This window comes from Herpailurus yagouaroundi, unplaced genomic scaffold (genome assembly GCF_014898765.1).
Source record: "Herpailurus yagouaroundi ecotype Mexico unplaced genomic scaffold, PumYag 67700, whole genome shotgun sequence".
NCBI lineage: Eukaryota > Metazoa > Chordata > Mammalia > Carnivora > Felidae > Herpailurus > Herpailurus yagouaroundi.
In genome coordinates, this window is record NW_024420499.1 from 5,247,077 (window position 1) to 5,272,773 (window position 25,697).

The following is a 25,697-nucleotide window of genomic DNA, read 5'->3' on the forward strand; positions in this document are numbered from 1 at the left end:
CATGGCTTCTGTATATTCACTTAAAGGCAATTTTAGAGCGCTACACTTTGAATGGTATTTTAATTGCTTGCTTGAATGTACTAATATTCAGAGAATGTCTCTCCTTAACAGTTAATTCTTGGGACTTATAAGTGGATGAGCTATCTAGAAGTGAACCGCAGAGTGAATAATTTTGGTAGTGGACTCACTGCATTGGGACTAAAACCAAAGAACACTATTGCCATTTTCTGTGAGACCAGGGCCGAATGGATGATTGCGGCACAGACCTGCTTTAAGTACAACTTCCCTCGTAAGTGCCTTGTGTTTTTGAAGGGGGACAGAAAGGGTTTTAGTAACATGTGAAATTGTCCTGCAACCTTATTGTTTTCAAGGTAGGTGTTCTTTAGCAATTTTTCTGCATCCATTGTATCCATAAAGCAGTATGTAATGTATTTAAAAGATATCTGATAATGCCTATTAATTTCTAAGAGCTAGCATGGGAATTAGTTGGCAGCTGAATGGATAGAATTTAGGATTTTGCTTTTCAATTGGAAGTGAATTGTACCTGAAATATTTGGGACCTGGGGGTGTTTTTTAGGAAGTGACACACAAAATAATGATTAAAAACAAAAATACCATTGCTTAGGATAATTCTAATTTGTTGCTTCATGTCCAGGGCATCTCATTTGACTCATTCTGTTTTACGTGTGAAATGAGCACGCTAGATATGTTGGCCAGAAAGTAAAGCTGGGTGTCTTCCTGCTTCACAAACATTTGTTTTTGCAATGGTGCATGAAATGGTTTAAAAAAATTCTAAGTCCAGAATAGTGCCTGTCGTGTGCTAGGCACTAAGTTATTTACTGAATGAGGTAGAACACTACAGGTGTAGTGTAGGAATCAGGAGTTTGAATTTCAGGCAAACAAAAATGAATATGAAATGATCCCCTTTGTACCCATCATCCAACTTTAATAAACAATACCTTGTGAAAAGTGGCTCTTCTTACCCACGTTGCTGTTTTGGTTACGAGCCTAGAGCTGAATATCCAATCGGATCTAGGTTTAGCAGATGTCCTTTGATACTAACTGGTCCTGGTTTCAGCCCATGTTTCCTTTCTCTGGTAGCTCCTAAAGACTAGATCTCCTTGGCCACCCAGTTAAGGCTTAGAGGTCACTAATCAGCGTGGACGTTGGGCCCACTTAAAAAACTCCCTAGGAGGAGTGAGAACATGATTCAGACTTGAGATCCTCAGTCTGAAGATTCTCAAGGACTTACCCACTGTTTGGTGCCATGGCCAGTGAACCTGCGTGTCACAGGGTAGTCCTAGGTAGGCTAGCTCTGACCGGAATTAGCAGTTCAGGCAGAAACTTACTCACCTCGAGAATCATGATTGCCTAATTTTTGAACATTTGTGGCACTTCCAGTATTTCTGGGTTTCTTCAGGTTTAGGATGTTAGAATCCTGTGAATTTATAAGGAAAAGTTGGGGCTACCTCGAAGTTTGAGGCAGTGTTGAAAGATATTGGCAGAGACTGTGAAATGAAATTACATTATAAGACGTGTGCATCCATGAATGTTCCTATCACAAAAGGCTGACTTAAATAATGTAGCTCCTAACTGTTTAATTAGTTTACATTTGTATTTTTTTTTATTATGTAGTTGTGACTTTATATGCCACGCTTGGCAAAGAAGCTGTAGTTCATGGCTTAAATGAATCCGAGGCCACCTACCTGATCACTAGCGTTGAACTTCTGGAAAGTAAACTTAAGGTAAATAAAAACATTTCTCTTAATTAATATGGTGTTATCTGACAGGTCATGAAAATGTCCAATAACTGAGTTTACCGTGGGCCCGTATTTAATAGCTGGATCTTGTTTCTGTTCAACAGACTGCACTGTTAGATATCAACCGTGTCAAACATATAATTTATGTGGACAATAAGACTATCAATAAAGCAGAATACCCTGAAGGGTTTGAGATTCACAGCATGCAATCAGTAGAAGAGTTGGGATCCAAGCCAGAAAACGGTAAGTAAAGCCGGTAAAACAAATTTATTCATCTGTTTAAGGTTTGTTGTCAGTAGGTCAGGAAAGAAAGTAATGCAAGTGGAAACTGTACACTTCTTGGATTTAAAAAAAAAGTTTTAAAATTTTTATCAAGACCATATATGATTGAATGTTTGTTTACTTTGTGTGTGAGAGAGAGTGTGTGCATGTGGGTCAGGGGCAGAGAGGATGGGAGAGAGCAAGAATCCAAGTAGGCTCCACCCTCAGCGCAGAGCCCGATGTGGGCCTTGAACTCAACGAAACGCTAGATCATGACCTGAGCTGAAATGAAGAGTCAGACACTCAACGGACTGAGCCCCCCAGGCACCCCTAATGCAAAAATTTTAAGTTTGTGTGTTATGTTCATTTCATTTTTCCAATAATCCCTTTTTATTGTATTTTACAAAAGCATCCATCCATAAATCATTAGAGGGGACAAGGTCCTCACAACACATAGTTTGAGAAACACGACTCTAGTGCATTGGTTGGCAAATTACAGCCTGCTGTCTGTTTCTGTAAATAAAGTTGGACTAGAATACCATGACAACTATTTAACAAGTGTCTATGGCTGGATACCTTTGGCAGAGGCTGTATGGCCCTCAGAGCCTAAAATATTTACCATCTGGTCCTTTCTGAAAAGGAGTCTGCCGACCCCTGCTCAAGATGGCTGAATATAATCTGTTAGGAACACCTCTCTGTTTTCCTCCCCCAGTCATTCAGGAAAAGCAAAGATAGCACTGGAGCTCAGGACCTTTAAGGTGATGCAACATTTGTACCTTCAGGGACACCTGGGTGGCTCAGTCACTTGAACATCGACTCTTGATTTTGGCTCAGGTCATGATCCCATGGTCGTGGGATCGAGCCCTGTGTCAGGCTCCACGCTGAGCATGGAGCCTGCTTAAGGTTCTCTCTCTCTCCCTTTTCCCCTCACCCCAACTCATGGAAACACACTCTCTCTCTTTCGAAAATACAATAAATTACGATAGCAACAACAATAATATTCCTAAGTTCAGACAGAGGGCTAGGAGAAGTGAAATTTACATACTATTTAGATATTACCATTGATAGGGAATGAAGTGTTTATAAACCTCTCCACACGATCTCTCTCAGTATCATAAAGTTCCTGTCTCATTTTGATTAGACAGAATCAAAGTATGGTCCAATCCAGATAGGGCAATAAGCACTAAATCTGGAAGACCCAAAAGAGTCCCGAAGCCAGACACATAACATGGGTTGTAACTACAGGAGTGAGTGAGCGAGTAAGTCACAGAGAGAGAGAAGAGAGAAAGGACCTCTTGGTGTTATTTTTATCTAGGCACACTTTCAGTACTTTGAAAAACTGATTTCCTATACAGATTTCAAGAAGCAACACTAAAAACAGTAGAAAATATCATTTTGGTTTGGTGTTCTTTGAATTATATGTGCTGCTTGGAACGTAATCTTAAAATAATCTGTTAAATGTATAATGGTTATCTAATTCAGTGTCCATGGTTCAGTTATTATTAAATGAAATTATTTTTATAAAAAGTGAGAAAAATACCAAGTCCAGTGGCTTTCAATCAGGGGTGTGTATGAGTGTTACCTGTGGAGCCTTTGATCCATCCCAGACCCGGAATGCTCAGAGGTGGGGGCCAGAGACAGAGACTGTATTTTGTTTAAGTTCTGCAGGTAATTCTCATGCCCCCCAGTGGTTGAGAACCATAATCAGGCCCAGCCATCTCATTTTAAAGGTGAGCAAACTGAGGCCTGAAGGGCTTGCACACGATAGTCTATCTCCCTGATTCTCCAAAGTCCTGGCTAGCTTTCCACAGCACTGCTGTGTGTGCAGCACCTCGGCCAGGCAGGGGTAGACCGGGATTGGGCTCAACACCCAGAAAAAGGGCCACAGTGGCGTTCAAGACTCTCACTGCAGGTAACCAGAAATTCGATCACCATTTTTTTTGTGTCGGTTGTCACTAGAGAGCATTTGTTTTACATGGTTCATCATTATGCAAAAAATACCTAAAAACTCTTAATCTTTGTGTAAGCAATTGAACTTCTAAACTGAAGAAAACGCAGTGCTTTTTCATTCTTTTAGCGAGCGTGCCTCCAAACAGACCAACTCCTTCGGACATGGCTATTGTCATGTATACCAGTGGTTCTACCGGCCGGCCCAAGGGAGTGATGATGCACCATAGCAATTTGATAGCTGGAATGACAGGCCAGTGTGAGAGGATTCCTGGGCTGGGGTAAGAGAGACTCATTCCATGTTCTTCTTTGTGATGAGAGCTCCTGTTCGACATCGTCTAAACTCCATCTGTGTAGAAACGAGAAGGCTATTGATGTTTCTACTTAACCATGCCTTATTCCTGACGGCTGACATGTTTCTCTTATTTCATTTTAGACCAAAGGACACTTACATTGGCTACTTGCCTTTGGCTCATGTGCTAGAACTGACAGCAGAGATATCCTGCTTTACCTACGGCTGTAGGATTGGCTATTCTTCTCCACTTACACTCTCTGACCAGGTGACAAGCCTTTTACTCTTTCCGCGCCATCCTATTAAGTTGCGCTGTTTGGATGAGAACGTATTACTGCGAATGTGAGACACTTCAGTTCACTGGCAGCTTTCTCCTCGACTTCAAAAATAGCCCCTGTGGGCAAATATGTAGCTGTAAAAAAGAGTTATGGATTTGTTAGTGTTGCTTCATCTACATCTTCTTACATGATTTTGAAGCTTACAGTTACTTTCATTTTGTTTTATGAGATTTTGACTCTGGATAGCTTGGGTAGAGAAGATAAATGCACCGAGTCTTTTGGATACATTACCCATAAACAGGGATAGGTTTTCTGGGAGGAGATATGGTGGTAGGATCGTGGCCCAGTTTTGCTCTCAGTTTTCTCTAACACTGTGCTGTCCACAACAGCACGCTGAAGTAGAGATAATTCCAATGATATGAGAAAAATCTCATTTCTCAGTTGCTCCAGCCACATTTCTTTTTGTTTTCTAATTTTTTTTTTAATTTTTGAATTTACATCCAAGTTAGTTAGCATATAGTGCAATAATGATTTCAGGAGTAGATTCCAGTGATTCATCCCCTATGTATAACAACCAAGGCTCATCCCAATGAGTATCGTCCTTAATGCCCCTTACCCATTTAGCCCATCTCCCCACCCACAACCCCTCCAGCAACCCTCACTTTGTTCTCTGTATTTAAGAGTCTCTTATGTTTTGTCCCCCTCCCCTCCAGCCACATTTCAAGTTCTCAGCAGCTAAGTGTCACTAGTGGGTACCACTTTGGACAGCACAGGTACCAGACCTTTCCATCATCATGGAAAGTTCTATTGCATATCCAAAGGCAGCCCTCAGCTTTGCGCCTGGAGTCCAACTGGGTTCTCCCTTCTCCTTTGTTCACAGTAGGAAGCCCAACAATGGCTAGAGCTAACTCACGGATTTTACGTGCATTTGAAATAACACAGCTAATACCTACTGTCCACAGTTGTTTAATTTCTTCTTTGGACCTGTTGCTATAGAAAAATGTCAACCAGATGTTGAGGCAAAAAAGAGTTTCTGAGTATAGATAGGAATGACTTGGTTTTAGGGAGAGGTTAGGTAGGTTGTGTGATATTAAGGCAGAAAAGTTAAATGGATGTCTTTGGATTTGAGATTCCAGCCATCTTTTAAAAAAAATTGTTTTTGGATGCATAACTTAAAGGACATGAATCTTAAGTACACTGCTTGATTGCATTTAATATACACACATAGACCCCTGTCACCATCCATATCTAGATCAAGATAAAAAAGAACATTCCTGGAACTCCATAACGTCCTTGTGTCCTTTCTGAATGATGACCACCTCCCTGCAACTTCCCAGGATAATCCAACCACCTCTTGAAGCGGCTTTATCATGAGAAAAATGTTCTGTGTTCTAGACAACTACCTACTTGGTACTTTAGGGAACACAACCTCTTTGTAAGATGGAGTGCTGCCGTATGAACTACTCAGCTGAAAGTTCACATTTAAAATCTGCTAGAACAGTAATGGAGAAAAGAAGTGATCAAGTAAAGTAATAAACGAGACTTGATATAGTCAAGTTAAAATTGATCTATGAATAAGACTGGGGCTTGAACTGTAAAAAAAAATTTTTAGAAAACTCTGTAATGTTAAAAGAAAAAAAATCCACAACGATTATGTTTTTGATGCACTGTAGTGGGCTTTTCTTGTATTTAGAAATGTTTCAAAATGTGAAACACCTTTCAGTAAACTTTGAGTATGATTCCCCCCCCCACCTTAGGGAAGTTCAGAAGTCAGGGACTAGCAACCCTAGCTTTCACTGCCTTTCTGGAAATAATAGCCTCAGTGTAGGGAAGGGGGGGGCAGTTGGAGTGAATGCCCCACCTGTCTTTTTCACGAACTTCCTAATAAAAAGTCTCAATATTTCTAGGAATCAAAAACCCAGGATAGGAAATCAGATAGGAAATCAGAAACAGGTGGGACATTAGAGGTGCCACATTTGAAGCCAACAGATAAGCGTGATGCTGTCCTGAGATTATTGCGATCATAAGAAGAGAACTGATACCATTACATAGAGTCATAAAGAAAGTGAAGAAGGGCTCCTTGTGGTTAGTGCTACCCTGGAACAGCTCTTTAAAGCGACAACTGGTCAGCACTACATGGAGGGCAGCTTGGACTTGCAGGACATGAGAGCCCATCTTTCTCTCTACAGAGCTGCCCTCCCATGTGTCATATGCACGTGTGGGCGTCGGTTTCCACTTGCAAATGTGCACACACTCGCACATACATGAAACAACAAGCAGTTATTTTATTTCCTTTATCCATCTTAAAGAAAAGTAGGATAAAAGCAATTTGGTTCTATTGGCAGAAAGTTCTCTATGACGAAGCCGGTGGTCCTGGCATATCACAGTGTCCCTTAAGAGCTGGTTTACTTCCCGCCTGTGTCAGCGTGACTAATAGACACATCATACATCTAAACTTACAGACTAATGAAATGCATTATAGCTGGTTCTTTCTTCCTTTCATCTCCCTTTTTCAGTGGGCTGCTTTATCAGTTTTTCTCCCTGTTGCTCTGATATTTGAAATCCCAAATAGTATTTATGTGTGTAAGCAATGAAAGAAAACAAAAGAAAGGAGAAATATATACATACTTAGATATATATGTGCATATCCCCACATGGTCACTGGCAGGGTCTTCATTATTCTGTCAACCACAATGTTACCAAATTAGTGTTTTTCCATCATGTTCATCAACGGCAGTGACTTCAAGAGGTGGCTTTGCCATTTGGCTAATCAAAGAAAGTTAAAATATTTTCCATTTTCTTTTAGTGTTCACTGTACCTTAGCTGAGGTTTTCTATTCTCTCTCTCTTTTTTAATGGATGATCTGTGCTGTGCTTGATACGTGAGAGACAAGAATGCGCACTTTACCCAAATATCCCACTCTCCTATATTATGAGTCAGAGCTTCTCCTCTAAGGAAAGCCGAAATGTACTAGAAGAAATCATCTCCAGGCTAAAGCACCAAAGCCACTTCCACTTTAGACGTTTGCAAGTTATGAGAGTTGTAACCAATAACTCAACGGGGCCATAGAAGATCAGATTCCATTGTGTAAATTTCTGTCACTGTCAGTACTTGAATTATCACACTTTTTTTGCTGAGGCTGGCTCTCCTGATCCTATTTGCTTTTTCTTTCGTGTAGTCCAGCAAAATTAAAAAGGGAAGCAAAGGAGACTGTACTGTGCTGAAGCCGACACTCATGGCGGCCGTTCCGGTGAGTACAGAATATAAATGTCCTTTATTGCTTGCACTTGGACTTTTTAAAAGGTAATGCTCTCAGGGTTTTGCATACAGTTTTAAACAACTTCACTCAATTGAGATCGTGGCAAGTGTGTTCATTTAAATCTGAGATCAGCATTGGCAAACTTCTGACATGTATGCCTGTTAGTGTTGCTGATCCTGGAAAATTAGTGATGAACATGACCTAGTTCAGATTACCTAGCGTGAGAAGTGGCCATAATATTTCAAGGGTAGAAGATATTCTAGATCTCATTTTTGTTTAATCACAAATTGTATTTTATTTTTATTTTGGACTTTTTAAAAGTTTATTTTGAGGGGCGCCTGGGTGGCACAGTCGGTTAAGCATCCGACTTCAGCCAGGTCACGTTCTCGCGGTCCGGGAGTTCGAGCCCTGCGTCAGGCTCTGGGCTGATGGCTCAGAGCCTGGAGCCTGTTTCCGATTCTGTGTCTCCCTCTCTCTCTGCCCCTCCCCCGTTCATGCTCTGTCTCTCTCTGTCCCAAAAATAAAAATAAAACGTTGATAAAAGTTTATTTTGAGAGAGACAGACAGAATGTGCACACGCGATGCGCACATGAGCGGAGGAAGGGCAGAGCGGGGAGAGAGAGAATCGCAAGCAGGCTCCACACTGACAGCGTGGACCCTGATGCAGGGCTTGAACTCATGGACTGCGAGATCATGATCTGGGCCTAAGTTGGATGCTTAACTGACTGAGCCATGTAGGCGCCCCTAATCACAAATTTCAAACAAATGAGGAAGCGTAGGTCATCCCAGAGAACTGAAGCAGCATATCCAAAGTTATGGAACTGAGCCTCAAATCCAAGCCTCCTGACCCTAATCGTGACTAGGAAAACTGGCACTTGAGAGATTTTCCAAAGAAAAAAGCTTAGTTCCAGACGTTTAAAATCCTTATGTGAAATACTGCCTTTCATCAAAATAAGATGTTACAGCGTTTTTGGCCTTGTAATGATAAGCATTTCACACAGTGTTTCAAATGTGCATAATCAGATATGTTCTAGCACTTTTAGGCTTGGAAACTCCAGCGGGACTGTATACTGTGACTGCTTGTATTGCGATCAGATTTTAAGTCTTATCCCAGTATCTCTCTCAGAATTATTTTTGTACATGGAAAATTGGAGATGAGATAATGAAGTGTTCAGCCACTTTGTTTTTTAAGCTTCTTATTACAAAATTATTAAATAACGAAAGAATTAAAAGAGGGCAGAGTAGCCTTTGCCTTTTTATTTAGAGGTGCTGAAGAATTCGGCAAGTTTGGAAACTGAAAGAAGCTTCTGATTAAAACATAATAAAGTGATGCTAATGATAGGTACTACAGTACTTGCTGTTTTCAGGACCTGTCCCTAAGGGCTTTAGATGGATTATCTCACTTAATCCTTCCTAAGACTCTCCTAGGTGGATCCTATTTTTCTGGTTTTATAAAGAAAAAAAAAAAGTTTTCCCGAAGTCACAGAGCCCGAACTCTACCAGTCTGATACCAGACTTTTCTTAACTACTATGCCTGTCTGTTTAGGATTGTGATTGTGTTTGGTGTTTTGGGAAATATTTTGGGTTTATTACTCAAAGTACAGGAGTCCCTAGTAAACCCTATCAGAGAACATAGGGAAGGGAAAAGACCAAGGACTGTAGGAAGCAATGTCTGAATTTAGGCCTGAAGGATAAGCAGGAATTTGTGGATATGCTGTGTATCTTCTAATTGCCCATGGTCCATTCTTCTTTACTTTGTGCCTTGGAAGGCTAACTTCTGTGGATGAATCACCAGGGCTTGCTTGTCTTTTGTTGGGTTCAGCCAATTACTGGCGCTCAGGAGAGATCACAGGGCAGGGAGAGAGGAGGGGTTCTGCATATTTACTGCCTTTGCTCCTTCCCTGTTGGGCTGCGATTTGGGGCAGTTGTCAAGCGTCCATGGAACAATCTCTTTCCCATTGGCTGTAACCAGATCTTGCCCGTGGCTATAGTCTTCACCAGGTTCCAATAATACATCTCTCCTCTTGGTTCTTTAGGCCTGAGGATAGTAAACAGACTCTCATGTTGCTGGTCCATGGGTGTTTCACTGAACTTTGTTGGTTCCCTTAACTCCTCCCCCTCCTGTATAAATAGGCCTTAAAAAAATCTTTTTTACTGAAAATCAATAGATTCTATTATCTGAGTTTGTTTCTTTCCTGGATCAGAATGAAAGATCCATTTAGTATTGTACAGTCACGTATTCACAGGCTGAGAATTTAGAATACATCACTGCTTCTTGTAAGCACTGACTCAGTTGAACATCATGTAACATTAGGTTGAAGTGAAGGGTGACTTCTTGTGCTAATAATAAATCCTGCCAATTTGTTACGACTATCATTTGTGTTCCTTACTCATAGAGGCCTTCCAGTGCCCATGACTCTTATCTACTGGAAAGAGCAGTGGAGGTAGTTCTGTCACATCTGTCTCACTCCTGTAGGCTTTTTTCCTCCACCTGACATCCTATTCACTTTCTTAAGTGGGATAGTTACAGGATATTAAAGTCCTGTAGGGAACTTTTGGAATTTCTCAATCACAGATCTAGACAAATATGTCAGTTAACACAATGATTCCATCTGTGGAAATGGACAGGACAACATTGTGCCATCCTTGAATGCTGTTGCAGCCTCCCTCCACCCCCATGAGCTTTATTGGGATATAATTGACACATACCATCGTGTCAATTAAGGTATACAGTGTACAGTGATTTGACATATGTATGTATTGTGAAAAGATTACTATAATAATGTTAACGCACCCATCGTCTCACAAAGTTACCATGTGTATGTGTGTGATGAGAACATTTAAGATCTACTCTTTTAGCAACTTTCGAGCATATAATACAGTCTTGTTAACTATACTCTCTGTGCTGTGCTGTACATTACATCCCCAGGACTTGCTCATCTTCTTCTGCCTGTAAGTTTGTATCCTTGGACCAACATCTCCCTATTTGCCCCACCTGCTAGCTTCGGGCAGCCACCAGTCTACTCTCGGTTGCTGAGGTTGGCCGGTTTAGAGTCCACATAGAAGTGAGACCATATAGTATTTGTCTTTTTCTTTCTGACTACTTTCCCATAGCATAAGGCAAGAGATGTTTTTGCTGTCCTTATTTGTGAATGGCTCTGTTATGATATCGAAAGAGCCATTCATAAAACTATTCATGGTAGCACAACTGAATTTCCACTAATTGCCACTTTAACTATTTAAAACTAGGTGTTTATAAATAGATGTGCTTTATGCAATAATTCTTATTAATTTGTGCTTACTCATTTCAAGAAAACATCATTTAGTGATAGTCTGGGCTTTTTTGCTGGTTTGTTTCGGGGTTCTTTGTTGTTGTTTTGTGTATTACCTTGGGAGTCACTGTATCTCGAACCTAGTCCTCCTTGAATTTTCCAAGGAGCCATGAGCAAGAATCCTGTTCGTTTTTGTAATCTTAGCTTCTACTGAAAGGGAGTAGAAATGCCTAAATTACAGGGACATAAGAATTTTAAGGAACTCTAGAAAATTCTGTAAGACAACTCTTAGAAACTCTGTAAATCTCTCTGCCATGCTGTAAGAGTCACAAGGTAGTAGTGAGAAAAACATCAGAATTAGATTCAACATAGTTGGGTGTTTTTCGGTGCTATTGGAAAATAAGTGAATATATTTGAAAAAAGAATTAAAAATGATACTTATGTGGGAGGTGAATGAATTATTTACACTCTAGTAGACATTTTTAAAAATTTTTAGATAAACTTAGTGTATAGAACCAGAAAATCCCTCTACGTGTCCCTAGTCTTTTTGAAATCGTGAACAAGTAAAGTCAGTGAAATTAATTATATAATAAAGTAAATATATCCATTATACTAAAAACTTTGACCTAAGAGGTCAGAAACAAGGTATCTTCACCTAAAGACCATCTCCGTGTTGGTGTAATTCTTTTCAGATTATTGAATATTTTGCTTGCCTTTTAGGAAATCATGGACAGAATTTATAAGAATGTTATGAGCAAAGTCCAAGAGATGAATTATATTCAGAAAACACTGTTCAAGATAGGGTATGATTACAAGTTGGAACAGATCAAAAAGGGATACGATGCACCACTTTGCAATATGTAAGTACATTTCATAGACTCTGTAGTGTGAGCCTGGAGATATCGTGTGTTTACATCTGGAAGATGAAGAAGTAAATGGCAAGCTAATTTACTTTGGGCATCACCACCATCATCATAAGGTTGCATTTCCCTTTTATTCACTTCTAACCCTCATTGCTTCCATAGCAAACATAGACAGAGGACTCTGAGCTCTGATCTTGGCAGTTGAACAGATTTTAATAATTGAGTAAATGTTTAAGACTTTATTGCAGAAATTGGTCTTATGAAGAAAAACTAGATTAGACTTTGGAATCAAAATGTGTGAGTTTACAAAGGGTCAGTTCTGACAAAAGGTGATACTCAAGATTTTAATCTGCAGGAAGGTTTCTGATTTATTGTATTCATAAAACAGTGTAATAAATATATGAACATAACAGCTATTTTGGTTAGTGTTTGTTTTTGAGAGAGAGAGGGAGAGAGAGAAAGAGAGAGAGAGCAGGGGAGGGGCATAGAGAGGGAGACAGGATCCGCAGCAGGCTTCAGGCTCTGAGCTCTCAGCACACAGCCCAGTGAGAGGCTTGAACCCATACACACTGTGAGATCATGACCTGAGCCAAAATTGAGAGTCCGACACTTAACTGACTGAGCCACCCAGGTGCCCCTTATTTTTAATTTTTTTTAATGTTTATTTTATTTTTGAGAGAGAGAGAGAGAGAGACATAGCACGAGTGGGGGAGGGTCAGAGAGCAAGAGAGACACAGAATCCAAAGCAGGCTCTAGGCTCCGAGCTGTCAGCACAGAGCCCAATGCGGGGCTCGAACCCACAAACCATGAGATCATGACCTGAGCAGAACTTGGACACTCAACCGACCGAGCCATCCAGGCACCCTGAGCATAACAGCTATTTTAAATGTTATGCTGGAGGGTGGAGATAGGGAAACATTTTTCATTAAAAGGGAGATAAGATCAATAACTAAATGTTCTAAAGACAATTGTAATTTTTGTTTCCTTTGACATCATCATTTTCTTTCATTTGCTGTATGTGAGAGCAGTTTCCCAACACTGCCTCTTTTTTTTTTTTTTTAATTTTTAAGAGTCTTTCTGGCATTTTAAAAATGGGAGTATAGCTGACGTACAGTGTTCCCTTAGTTTCAGGTGGACAACATAGTGATCTGACCACTCTGTACATTATGCTGTGCTCGCTACAAGTATAGCTACCATCTGTCATTTTCTGGCATTTTTTTTTTCAAGGTGTTATTAGTCATTGCTTTGTGAACCTCTCATTAATTACCACCATGGTTCTGAAATGTAGGTGTCCAACCAAAGTCAAGAAATAGTTCCCAGAGCTTATACATTAGGATGTGACCAAGCATAATGTATGCATGTATTCAAATTATTGCCCCTTGTGCTTTTCTCAAGGTTACTGTTTAAAAAGGTGAAGGCTTTGCTGGGAGGGAATGTCCGCATGATGCTGTCTGGTGGAGCCCCGCTGTCTCCTCAGACACACCGATTTATGAATGTCTGCTTCTGCTGCCCTGTGGGTCAGGGTTACGGACTGACAGAATCATGTGGTGCCGGCACAGTTACTGAAGGTAAGTACTGGTAACATGGCAAATAATTCTGTTTGTTGTCACTAATGTTTATACCCCTTAAGTAATAACAGATTCAGTGTAATCCTGAACAGGTTTAGTTCTAGAAACTTCCAGTTGAACTATCACGTGTGCCCTTTATGTTTAAGCCTTGTCTGTATTTATGCCATCTTGTCAGTCCTCAAAATTCTGTCACCCTGGTCCTTTAGTCTCTTCTGTCTAAATGCTTGTTTCCTCGGAGAACTGCACTCTTGGAAGAAAGTATCATTTTTATGCTCCCTCTTGAATGTATATTCCTGCCCTGACTTCTTGTTTGTTTTCTGTTCTTTTCAAAACCCGATAGCCGTGTCAACTTTGGCACTATGGAAATTTCAAACCAGATAATTCTTTATTGGTGGGGCTCTCTTGTGCATTATAGGATGTTTATCAGCCAGGTAGGTATCAGGAGTAACTCACTCCTCCCAGCTGTGGCAATGGAACATAAATCAAAACATTACCAAATACCCCCTGAGGGGTGAAATCATCTTGGGTTGGGAAACACTGGGGTAGGTAATACTTTTTGGATCATCCCACTTTCACTTTATATTCATGTGCCCAAAATCAACGCCATCATCCCAGACCTCTGTCCACCTGGCAGATGGTTGGTGACTGTGGTATTACCATCCTTAAAACCATTCACAGCATTAGCTTTGAAGTCCTCTAATTGTTTATTTTTTAAAACTTTAACTTCAATTGGATCTTCCCATTTGTTCATTGGACTGCTCCCTCCCCTGCATGCCACCTTTCATACCTGGCCTCTTATTGCCTCACACTCCTCTGAGGTAACAGCCTTTTGGCGGCCATTCCTGCCTCTATTGTATCACTTGTGATTGATCCTGTATATTTCTGTTGGGCATCTCCACCTCAAACACTGCTTCAGCCCTGGTGGACCTAGCTTCCAGACATCTTTAATCTGTTGCCGTTGTCCCCATCCATCATTATTTTCCATTATTTTACACACACACACACACACACACACACACACACACACACACCCTGGCTCTGCTCCCCTCTCTTTCTCTTACAGGCATTCTTGCTCTCACCTCTCTGTATTTTCTGTTCCCTTGTCTTGGAATGCCCTTTTTGCTAACTGGACACAGCCACCTTTTAATGCCCAACTCATCAATTAAGTCTTTGCCAGTGATTTCATTTCACATTGATCTTTCAAGTCCCTGAGGTACCGTTGTGTGCACTTCCAGTACCATGAAATTGAGTATTTAAATGTGCTCTGAGTTGCTTCATGCGCATTTTGTCCCAGGTAGTTTGTTTGTAAGCTCATTGAGGGCATAGTCTCCTTATCTTTTACGTGTTTCCTCCTTTCAGTGTTTAATATAATGCTAGGTACATTATAGGGTATCTATAAATACTTGATTATTGATAGCAGTACTTACAAATTACAAAAGGAGAATATCGTCATCATCCTGTTTGGTAATAGCAGTTAACATTTATTGAAAACTGAGTTTGTGCCAAGAAGTGTTAAGCACCATCCACGCATCATCTCATTGAATCCCTACAGCATATCTCTATAAGAAGTAGGTTTTCTTACTCTCCCCCTTTAATAGATGGGGAGATGGAGGCCCAGTGGGGTTAAGTAATTTGTCCAAGTTACACAGTCAATCAGTGAGTGGCAGAAAAGGAATTCCAATCCAAATCTGTCCTCCTGGAATCCTAGGTAGATAATGGTAGGGGCAGCTCTCCTCCTTTCACAGAGATTTTTGTACTTATTATCTGAAATAGAGCCCGGGAGAAGCGAAAGTGATGTAACAACATTGGTACTGATTGCACTGTTGAAATAGAATTGAAATACTGAAGCATGGTCACACGTTGTGCTGCACTCACAGTGGCCTCTCTTTTATCATCTGTGAGACTCTGGTTCTAACTCCAATATCCCTGGTCTCCCATGGGCACAAGTCTGAAATGTGGTATGCTAATATATTTGTTGCATTTTCCTCCTAGTTACTGACTATACTACGGGCAGAGTTGGAGCCCCTCTTATTTGCTGTGAAATTAAGCTAAAAGACTGGCAGGAAGGTAAGAGTTTTATGACCAGCTCTACTGGTTCTAGATACGCTGAAAACCACCATGAGCCCCAAGACACCCAGTCTTTAAAGTGTTAGCTCGTCTGTGATAGCAAGGGACTCTTTGCTGTTGCCGGTTCCCGGTGCTTTCTTTTCCTCAGTAAAGAGGGTCCCAAGAGGAAAAGAAAAACCTCTGGAATTTAGGCATGATGATTCTGAACTTGAGAATACTTGATGGTAAAGAGGAAGAACATTCTTAGTGGGGCATTCCCTAGGTCTGGAGAAGGATGTATATCCGATCTTTGGAAGCTTGACTTTGCTAGCGAGGACATTTGGCCAGGAAATGAAACCCCAGATTTTTAGGGGATTGAGGGACTGACTGAAGACACATGCATGCTCCAACCTCTTAGCTCTTGACCCCCGCAAACATTTTCACAGATGAGACTCAGTTCTCAGGCCATTTGTATGATTTTATCTTTATATTTAATTGTAAAGGGAGGGCTGCACTTTTTAGACATTGGTGATAATCCTTTCTATAAAGCAGCTGGAGGCAGAAGTAAACCAGTCTTCCTGGTAAAACTGAAAACTACTAAATGTGTTGCATTAATTGCAAAATGATGAACAGCCTGGCCTTGCCAGATAAAGGAAAAGTAATTAAAAAGCTTAAGAATTTAGGGGTGCCTGGGTGGCTCAGTTGGTTAAGTGTCCAACTCTTGATCTCAGGTCAGCTCATGATCTCACGGTTCATGAGTTTGAGCCCCACGTGGGGCTCTGTGCTGACAGTGTGGAGCCTGCTTGGAATGCTCTCTCCCTCTGTCTCTGCCCCTCCCCCACTTGTGCTCTTTCTCTCTCTGTCTCTCAAAATAAATAAATAAACTTAAAAAAAATTTTTTTAAAAACTTAAGATCTTAAAAGGGAATATTCATTGTTGAATGGAGCCATAGGCTGAAAATTTAAAGGACCAGTTAGTTACCTTCTAGGACAATTCTCTTAGGTTGTTCAAACCCAAGACCATGAATCGGCTGTATCTGACATAAACTTGGAGTTCCTAAGTGTTTCTCCTCCTATGACTTTCTGCCTGTGTGCATTATTGTCAGTGCTCAAAGAGCAAATGACTATTTCTTTTTATTTTATTTTATTTTATTTTATTTTATTTTATTTTATTTTATTTTATTTTATTTTATTTTACTTCTTTTCTTTTCTTTTTCTTTTTTTAAAAAAAAATTTTTTTTTAACATTTATTTATTTTTGAGACAGAGAGAGACAGAGCATGAACAGGGGAGGGGCAGAGAGAGAGAGGGAGACACAGAATCTGAAACAGGCTCCAGGCTCTGAGCGGTCAGCACAGAGCCTGACGCGGGGCTCGAACTCACGGACCGTGAGATCATGACCTGAGCCGAAGTCGGACGCTTAACCGACCGAGCTACCCGGGCGCCCCTTTACTTTATTTTATTTTTAAATGTTTATTTTACTTTTGAGAGAGAGAGAGAATGTGAGCATGGGAGAGGCAGAGAGTGGGAGACAGGATCCAAAGTGAGCTCTGTGCTGAGAGCAGACAGCCTGATGTGGGGCTAGAACCCACAAACTATGAGATCGTAACCTGAGCTGAAGTCAGACACTCAACTGACTAGCCACCCAGGTGCCCTACAACTACTTCTTTTTAAAAACCACATTTAAAATCCAGTTGCATTCCCAAGATCTTTACATCCTGGGACTAAGTCCTCCTTCTGTCTCCCATGGCAATGCTGTTCCGATTTTAGGATGAAAATCTGAAGACATCATAGACAATATGTGTCTGGGTGTGTGGAGCCTCAGCAGCACAACTGTTTCATTAGATGGGTTATTTATTAGGCAGTGAAATTAGAGAAAGCAGGTATATCGTACAACTTGGTAAGGCGAATTTTGCCCCTAATTTTTATTTTCTGAGTTTCTGTTATTGTACTTCAGCATCCATCAGTTTTGGGGAGTGGGGCCATTTTTGCATATGTCTCTGGAGTTTTCCTTGCCATGAGGGAAACTTTGTTTTATATAATAGGAATGATCTTAATATTTTATATGCAATGGATTTCATATTTAAATATTGAATAGTTTAAAATTTTTAAGAGCAGCTAACAGCTGAAAGGACTCTGCTTGAATCCTTTTAAAACTTAAAACCTAGGGGCGCCTGGGTGGCTCAGCCAGTTAAGCGTCCGACTTCTGCTCAGGTCATGATCTTGCAGTTCGTGAGTTCGAGCCCTGCGTTGGGTGCTGTGCTGACAGCTCAGAGCCTGGAGCCTGCTTCAGATTCTGTGTCTCCCTCTCTCTCTGCCTCTCCTCCTCTAGCACTCTCTCTCAAAAATAAATAAACATTACAAAATTAAACATAAAAGCTAATCAACATCTCAGTTTATGAATTCAGATTTTTGTATTTTTCCCTTAAATTAAGCTTTATTCAATAATAAATAGGTAATGAGTAGTGGTAAAATATTTTAGAGCTCTTGTCAGTCATTTCAGTGTTTTAAAGTTGTGACTGGGTGGGGTGCCTGGGTAGCTCAGTCAGTTAAGCATCTGACTTTGGCTCAGGTCATGATCTTGCAGTTCGTGGGTTCAAGCCCTGCACTGGGCTCTCTGCTGACAGCTTGGAGCCTGGGGCCTGCTTCAGATTCTGTGACTCCCTCTCTCTGTGCCCCTCCCCTGCTCATGCTCGGTCTCTCACTCAAAAATAAATTAAAAAATTTTTTAAAAAGTCTAAAGTCGTGACTGGCCATAGGCCAAAGTTAAGAAAATATAGTTTCCTGCCTGTTTCCCATAGCTTCTCTTTCCCTCTCACTTCATGGTGTTGCCTTTGGTAGACACTCCCTACCTGCTCTCTTGTATTAAAACCTCCTTAATGTTTTATTTTTTTTTTTTTTATTTTACAGAGAAAGAGAACACAAGAGAGGGAAGGGCAGAGAGGGAGACGGGATCCAAAACGGATTCAGTGCTGACAGCAGAGATCCCAATGCAGGGCTCAAACTCACAAACTGTGAGATCATGACCTAAGCCAAAATCAGATGCTTAACCAACTGAGCCACCCAGGCGCCCCTGTATTAAAACCTCCTTAGAAAAAAATCTGAAATGCATTGATACCAGCATATTACTAATTTACTTAAAACAGCTTCAAGCGTTACCCTTCTTGGGGGTAATTTTTTCTTAACAAAGCTCTATGAACCCCAAGCTTCAGTGGCGTTCTAAGTGTGAAATTTTGTCATTGGGAAGGCTTGGGATGGGTGGTGGTTGGTTATTATCATTGCGCCTTCCTCAGTACCCCCCAAATTACAGTTACCCATTATCCTCAGGCCAATGTGAATACATGGAAACTAATGTTCTCCCAAGGAGTAACAAAATTTGATCTGCAGAAAAATATTAACACAGGAGTGTTAAGAATGAATGCAAGTACATTTTGTTTTAGAACAATAACTAATTTAATGGCTTCCAGGCGGCTACACAATTCATGACAAGCCAAACCCCAGAGGGGAAATTGTAATTGGTGGACAGAATATCTCCATGGGGTATTTTAAAAATGAAGAGAAAACGGCAGAGGATTACTCTGTGGATGAAAATGGCCAAAGGTGGTTTTGCACTGGAGATATTGGAGAATTTCACCCTGATGGATGTTTACAGATTATAGGTCAGTATATTCTCACCATTTTCCTTCCTATCCAAGAGGCAGTGTGGACACATTATTTTCCCTAGTGGCTATCTATACATATGGCTCCAGCTATCCTGGAACCTTAGAAAATCATAAATCCTCAACAGTGATCTGTTCTTCTGAGAATGTCAGTTGGTTTGGCACTGCCCTCACTAAGCCTAGTGAAATAGACTTTTAGCTCCAAAATAGCCCTTCTGTTATTCCCTGTAATCAGGCAGAAGCTAAAATAAAAATTTGACTAGCCAGCTGGGAAGGACCACTCTGTAGAGTCCCATTCAGGTCCTTTTTAAGCCATAAAATTTCCTCAGTCATATCTCTAGCGGTCCATTTAAATCTCTCTGGACCTGTACCTGACCTGAATGTAGTTAAAGATTTCTTGGGAAAATTGGTTCTTCATCCTGAAGTTTGATCTACTGGGGAAATCCCCGGTAAACATGATTTAATCTAGAACCAATCCCCTCTACTTTTTTTTTCTTGATCCTTAATTGCACTGGAATCAAAGGTGGGTTTCTGTCAGCATGTAGATTGGGTTCCCAGGCTATGGGTAGGCAAGTCAGAATTCATATGGAGTTGTAAGGCCACTGATGATTATTCAAGCTGTGCCATCCTGTGCCAGCACATTCTTTCTTAGAGCACTGTCATTTTAATAAGGTAATGTCAAATAAGGAAAATGGGGAATTAACATTTATTAAACATGTTCTGTATGCCAGACATTGTCTTATATGCTTATATGAGGTAGGTGTCAGTATCTCTGATAAAATTGAGGGTTGGTGGGGTCAATTGACCTGCCCAGGATCATGTAGCTTGTAATGGGCAGAGCTGTCATTCAAATCTAATGCTGTAAGACCCTGTCCCTTCCATTAACTTTATCATAGTATTTAAGATTATAATAAAATACTGAGCATTTTAGCTAGTACTTCTTCAGCTAGGTGTTTTCCTTGTAATGGATGTGCATGAACAAGCATTATTCTATAACAGAATTTTAGAAGAAGTATCTGTGTAAATAAAGATTAAGGCAATGAGATTGAGGGAAAATCGGAATTGTGCGGATCTTAATAAAATGGACCGGATAACTTACCATTCGTTCTTCATGACTTCTAGATCGCAAGAAAGATCTGGTGAAGTTACAAGCAGGAGAATATGTATCCCTTGGGAAAGTTGAAGCTGCATTGAAGAACTGTCCACTAATAGACAACATCTGTGCTTTTGCCAAAAGGTAATTTTAAAGGCTGCATTTGTGTCTCCTATACTTCCAGAAAAAGGATGATTGGGAAAAAAAATTGTGCTTACGTATAATCATAAGGGAAACATCAAATTTTCATCAGCAATGGGGAATGTTACGCATTTCTGAAAATTCAACAGCTTGAAGATCGTTTGAGATGATTGAGACGTTTTAACTAATTATTGGACACCTTCTGTGTCTTGCTAAGTACTTAGCTATGCCACAGCACTTACTTCATTCAACATCCTTAACAGCTGAGACATAGCATAAGTAAATTTCCTAAGAAGTTAACACCCCTAGTCAAAGTTTTCTAAATCAAAAACCTAAGAGGTTAGATCCTTTTCTTTATACGTTAATATGGTTTATTTTTATGGGCTTTATTACACCCTTTAAGAAACGTAACTGTAAAAAACACAAAATATAATGGTTATCATCTTAACCATTTCTAAGTGTATAGGTGACTAGTGTTAAGTATATTCACATTGTTGTGCAGTCAATCTCTAGAGCTTTCTATCTTGCAGAACTGAAACTCTCTGTCCATTAAACAACTCCCCATTTTTCCTGGCTGTGGTCCCTGGCTCCCCACCATTCTCCTTTCTGTTTCTGTGAATTTGACTACTCTGGATACCTCATATAAATAGAATTGTACAGTATTTGTCTTTTTGTGACTGGCTTATTTCACTTAGCATAATGTCCTCAGGGTTGTATATTGTAGCATGTGTCAGAATCTCCTTCCTTTTTAAGGCTGAATAATGTTCCATTATGCAGATAGACCATATTTTGTGTATCCATTCATCCACTGATGGACAACTTCAGTTGCTTCCACCCCTTGACTATTGTGAATAATATTGCTATGAACATGGTACACAAATATCTCTTCAAGATCCTACTTCCCATTCTTTTGGGTATCTACCCAGATGTGGGATCACTGGATCATAGGGTAGCTCTATTTTTATGTTTTGAGGTCCCACCGTACTGTCTTCCAGAGCAGCAGCACCATCTTTACCTTCTCACCAGCAATGCGCAAGTGTTCTAATTTCCCCGCCTCCTCACCAACACTTGTTTCTAGTTTTTTGATAGTCATCATAACAGGTGCGAGGTGATCTCTCCCTGCTATTGATTAGTGACATGGAGCATCTTTTCATACGCTTGATGGCCATTTATTTGTATGTCACCTCTGGAGAAATGTCAAGTCCTTTGCTCATTAAACATTTTTTCTCTCACTTTCAGTTATACAATCCAGTGTTCTCCACTGTAGTCACCATGTTTTTACGTTAGATCCTCAGGCCCTGTTTACCTTATAGCTGAGAGTTCGTACCCTTTTATCAACCTGTCCCTCTTTCCCCTAACCCCTGGAAACCACTTTTCTACTTGGTTTTCAGGAGTTTGACTTCTTTTCCTGTTTTTAAGATTCCACATATAAGTGATACCATGCAGTATTTGTCTTTCTCTGTCTGGTTTATCTCGCTTAGTATAATGCCCTCTGAGTTCATCCATGTCGTCACAAATGGCAGAAGTTTCTTCTTTCCCATGACTGAATGATATTTCCTCGTGTATATATCCCATATCTGATGAGCACAGGTTGTTTCCATACCTTGCCTATTGTGACTAATGCTGCAGTGAACATGGGAATGCACGTCTCTCTTCAATATCTTGTTTTCATTTCCTTTGGATTTTTATTTCTTTGTCCAGGCAATTGGATTGCTGGATCGTATGGTAATTCTCTTTTTAATTTTCTGAGGAATGTCCATACTGTTTTCCACAGTGGCTGCACCAATTTACCTTCCCACCAGCAGTGCACACGGGGTCCCTATTCTCCACATCTTCACTGACACTTGTCATCTCTTGTCTTTTTGATGATAGCCAACCTCACGGTTGTGAGGTGATAACTCATTGTGGTTTTGATTTGCGTTCATTTCCCTGATGATGAGTGATGTTGAGTGTCTTTTTGTATGCCTGTTGGCCATTTTTATGTCTTTGGAAAAATGTCTATTTGGTTTCTCTGACCATTTTTTGATTTTTTTTTTTTTTTTTTGCTCGTGAGTTGTAGGACTTCTTCACATATTTTGGATATTAACCCTTTATCAGATATATGTTTTCAAATATTTTCTCCCATTCTGTAGGTTGCCTTTTCATTTTGTTGATGGTTTCCTTTGCTGTGCAGAGCTTTTTAGTTTGATATAGTCCCGCTTGTTCATGTTTGCTTTTGTTGCCTTTGTTTTTGGTGTCAAAACCAACAATACACATTGTTGAGACTGGTGTCAAGGGAGCTTACCCCCTGTGTGTTCCTTTAGGAGTTTTATAGTTTCAGGTCTTTGCCCACTTTTTAATTGGGTTATTTCAGGGGGGTTGTTGTTGTTATTGAGTTATAGGAGTTCTTTCTATATTCTAGATATTAACCTCTTCTCAGATATATGACTCACCAGTATCTTCTCCAATTCCATAAATTGGCTTTTCACACTGTTGACTGTGTCCTTTGGTAACATAGAAATTTTAAATTTTTGTTGTAGTCCCATTTATCAATTTTTTGTTGCCTATGCATTTGGTGTCATATCTAAAAAAGCACTGTCAAATCCAGTGTCATGAATCTTCTTCCCTGTGCTTTCTTCTAGATGTTTTATAATTTTAGCTCTTATGTGTTTAGGTCCTTGATCCATTTTGAGTTTATTTTTGTGTGTGGTATGGGCTAAGGGCCCAACTTTATTCCTTTGCATATAGATATCCAATTCTCTCAACATCGTTTGTTGAAGAGACTGTCATTTCCCCACTGAGTGGTGATGGCACCCTTCTTGAAGATCATTTAACATATATGCAAGGATTTATTCCTGGGCTCTCTGTTCTGTTCCATTGGGTAAATGTCTGTCTTTATGCCAGGACTATGGGTTTTATTACTTCTTAATGAAGCTGTAACACATAAGAGAAATATGTATTTGGAATTATGTATACTGTTCCATTCAATAACTACAATTTTTTCTCAATGTTTTAATTTCTATTTTGTGTTATTTTCTAATTTTTTAGTGATCAGTCGTATGTGATTAGTTTTGTGGTTCCTAATCAGAAAAGGTTGACACTTTTGGCACAACAGAAAGGAGTGGAAGGAACTTGGGTCGATATCTGCAATAACCCTGCCATGGAAGCTGAAATACTGAAAGAAATTAGAGAAGCTGCCAATGCCAGTAAGTAAGAAATCACTTGTCTGTTGAAGTCCCTGGATGTCATTTAATGATGTCTTGTGCATTAGTCTCCTTGAGACGTCTATTTCTTTGTTTTAATGATAAAATACAGGGCTTTAAAAACCTGCCTCTTGAAAAAAAATTATATATACACATACATTATATATACATTATTATACTATAATAAATATATAGAAACATATATAAATGTATTTGTATGTCGGAAAGATCCTTAAATGTCGTAGAGTAGAATAACCTATCTAGTTCCTTATCGCATGTTACAACCATCCCTGCTGACTGGTCACCCAGCCTGTGCTCGGAATGGTCCATCTTTGTTCTGATAGTTCATGATGAGGTGCCCTGGTGTGGATCTCTTATCATTTATTGTTGTGGATACTAACTTGGTGTGGGCCCCTTCAATCTAGAGATCTCTGCCCTTCAGTTCTGGGAAATACCCATTTATCTTTTTTGTCTGTTTGCTCCTTCTTATTTTTATAGTTTTTCCCCATCCAGATTCTTTGTGTCTTTTTATCTGGGACTACATTTCTGTGACTGTTGGACCGCCTGCTTTCATCCTCTGGTTTTATTATCTTTTGTTTTCCATCTCATCCTTTTTGCTTTACATTCTGGCGTAGTCCCTCTACTTTTTTTAAAAAACATTTTTAATGTTTGTTTATTTTTGAGAGCCAGAGTATAAGTGGGGGAGGGGCAGAGAGAGAGGGAGACACAGAATCTAAAGCCGGCTCCAGGCTCTGAATTGTCAGCACAGAGCCTGATGTGGGGCTTGAACTCACGAACCATGAATTTTATTCCCTCCTTTACTCGGCTTTACTCCCTCCTTCTGTTGTACTGAGCTGAAGTCAGATGCTTAAATGACTGAGCCACCCAGGCGCCCCCAGAGCCTCTCTACTTTATCACTTCTTCTAGCTATTGGAGTTTCCATTTCCAGTATCAGAATTTTAATTTTCAAGAGCTCGTTCCCATTTCCTCCATGTTCTTTTCATAGCACCCTGTTGCTCTTTCATGAATGCAGTCAGTGTGTTTGTCTCTTATTCCTTCGAGGATGTTCAAGGGACTCCTTTTATGAAGGATTCTTCTCCTGTTATTGCCTATCTCCTCCAAGTTCCACTTCCTGCTTGTTTTGGTCACAGCCTCTCCTATATCTGCAGATCCTTGTCTGTCCATTCATATTTGAGAACGAGGCACTAAAATACTGTTTGGAAAGCTCACTGGGCTTTACCAACAGGCTATTCAGATGTTGGTGTCTTGAGTCATTCCATTTCTACAAAGCAGACTTCTTCAGTCCCTTGCCTGGAGGATATTAGCCTCACTGCCTATTCTGGTAGCCAAAAAGAGGAAATTGGAATGGGGCTGGGGGCAGGGTGGGTGGTTCTTACCCCCACAGCATCCTTTTCGTCTCAGCTTTACTCCCTCCTTCTGTTGTACCTAGTGTCCTGGAGTCCAGAGTTTCTCTCGTTCGCTTTTCCGAAAAGAAAACCTGTCTCCAGCCCAGCTGGGGAAGAGCAGGATCAGGGAGAAGAACTGTCCCCTGTGCAAGCTGAGGGCCAACCCTCTTTCTTCAGCGTATCCCTCATCTCTGTCTTCAGAGGCATGGGCTCAGGGGGTCCATTTGCCTCTCGTCAGTGTCCTCTGTTGGCCGTTAGCTTTTAGCTCTCTCGGCTCCCCGTCAGTTACTGCTAGTTTGCTTGCTTTAGGTCTTCCAAAATTTTGTTGAACTCTCATCCAGTGTCCTCTTTCTCTCCTTTCAGGTGTTTCCTTGTGGTTAATAACTTTTTCTCTTTAAAAATTATTTTAAACTGTTTACATGATTTTCCAAGGGGAACGTAGAGAAACTGTGAACTCCTCATGCTTAATTGGAGGCTGTTAACCTAATTTTTTTTTTTTGAGAGAGAGAGAGAGAGAGAGAGAGAGAGAGAGAGTGAGAGGACCCAAGTGAGCAAGGGGAAGAGAGAATTGGGACTCACCCGAAGCAGGTTCGAGGTCACCCAAAGCGGGGCTCAAACTCACGAACCGTGAGATCATAACCTGAGCCGAAACCAAGAGTCAGATGCTTAACC

At 40.4% G+C, this 25,697-nt stretch overlaps 1 protein-coding gene across 3 annotated transcripts in view; it reads left to right on the forward strand.

The window, feature by feature from the left end:
- Window positions 1-25,697, forward strand: part of ACSL4 (acyl-CoA synthetase long chain family member 4) — a 56,343-nt gene that overhangs the window by 17,533 nt on the left and 13,113 nt on the right. For all 3 annotated transcript variants that reach the window (XM_040468453.1, XM_040468455.1, XM_040468454.1), the window contains 12 exons: window positions 112-289; window positions 1,636-1,745; window positions 1,865-2,003; window positions 4,099-4,249; window positions 4,405-4,528; window positions 7,717-7,788; window positions 11,790-11,929; window positions 13,328-13,500; window positions 15,493-15,567; window positions 19,012-19,203; window positions 20,326-20,440; window positions 23,465-23,622. In XM_040468453.1, the coding sequence (XP_040324387.1) occupies window positions 112-289; window positions 1,636-1,745; window positions 1,865-2,003; window positions 4,099-4,249; window positions 4,405-4,528; window positions 7,717-7,788; window positions 11,790-11,929; window positions 13,328-13,500; window positions 15,493-15,567; window positions 19,012-19,203; window positions 20,326-20,440; window positions 23,465-23,622 (1,627 nt within the window). The remainder of the gene's footprint in view (window positions 1-111; window positions 290-1,635; window positions 1,746-1,864; window positions 2,004-4,098; window positions 4,250-4,404; window positions 4,529-7,716; window positions 7,789-11,789; window positions 11,930-13,327; window positions 13,501-15,492; window positions 15,568-19,011; window positions 19,204-20,325; window positions 20,441-23,464; window positions 23,623-25,697) is intronic.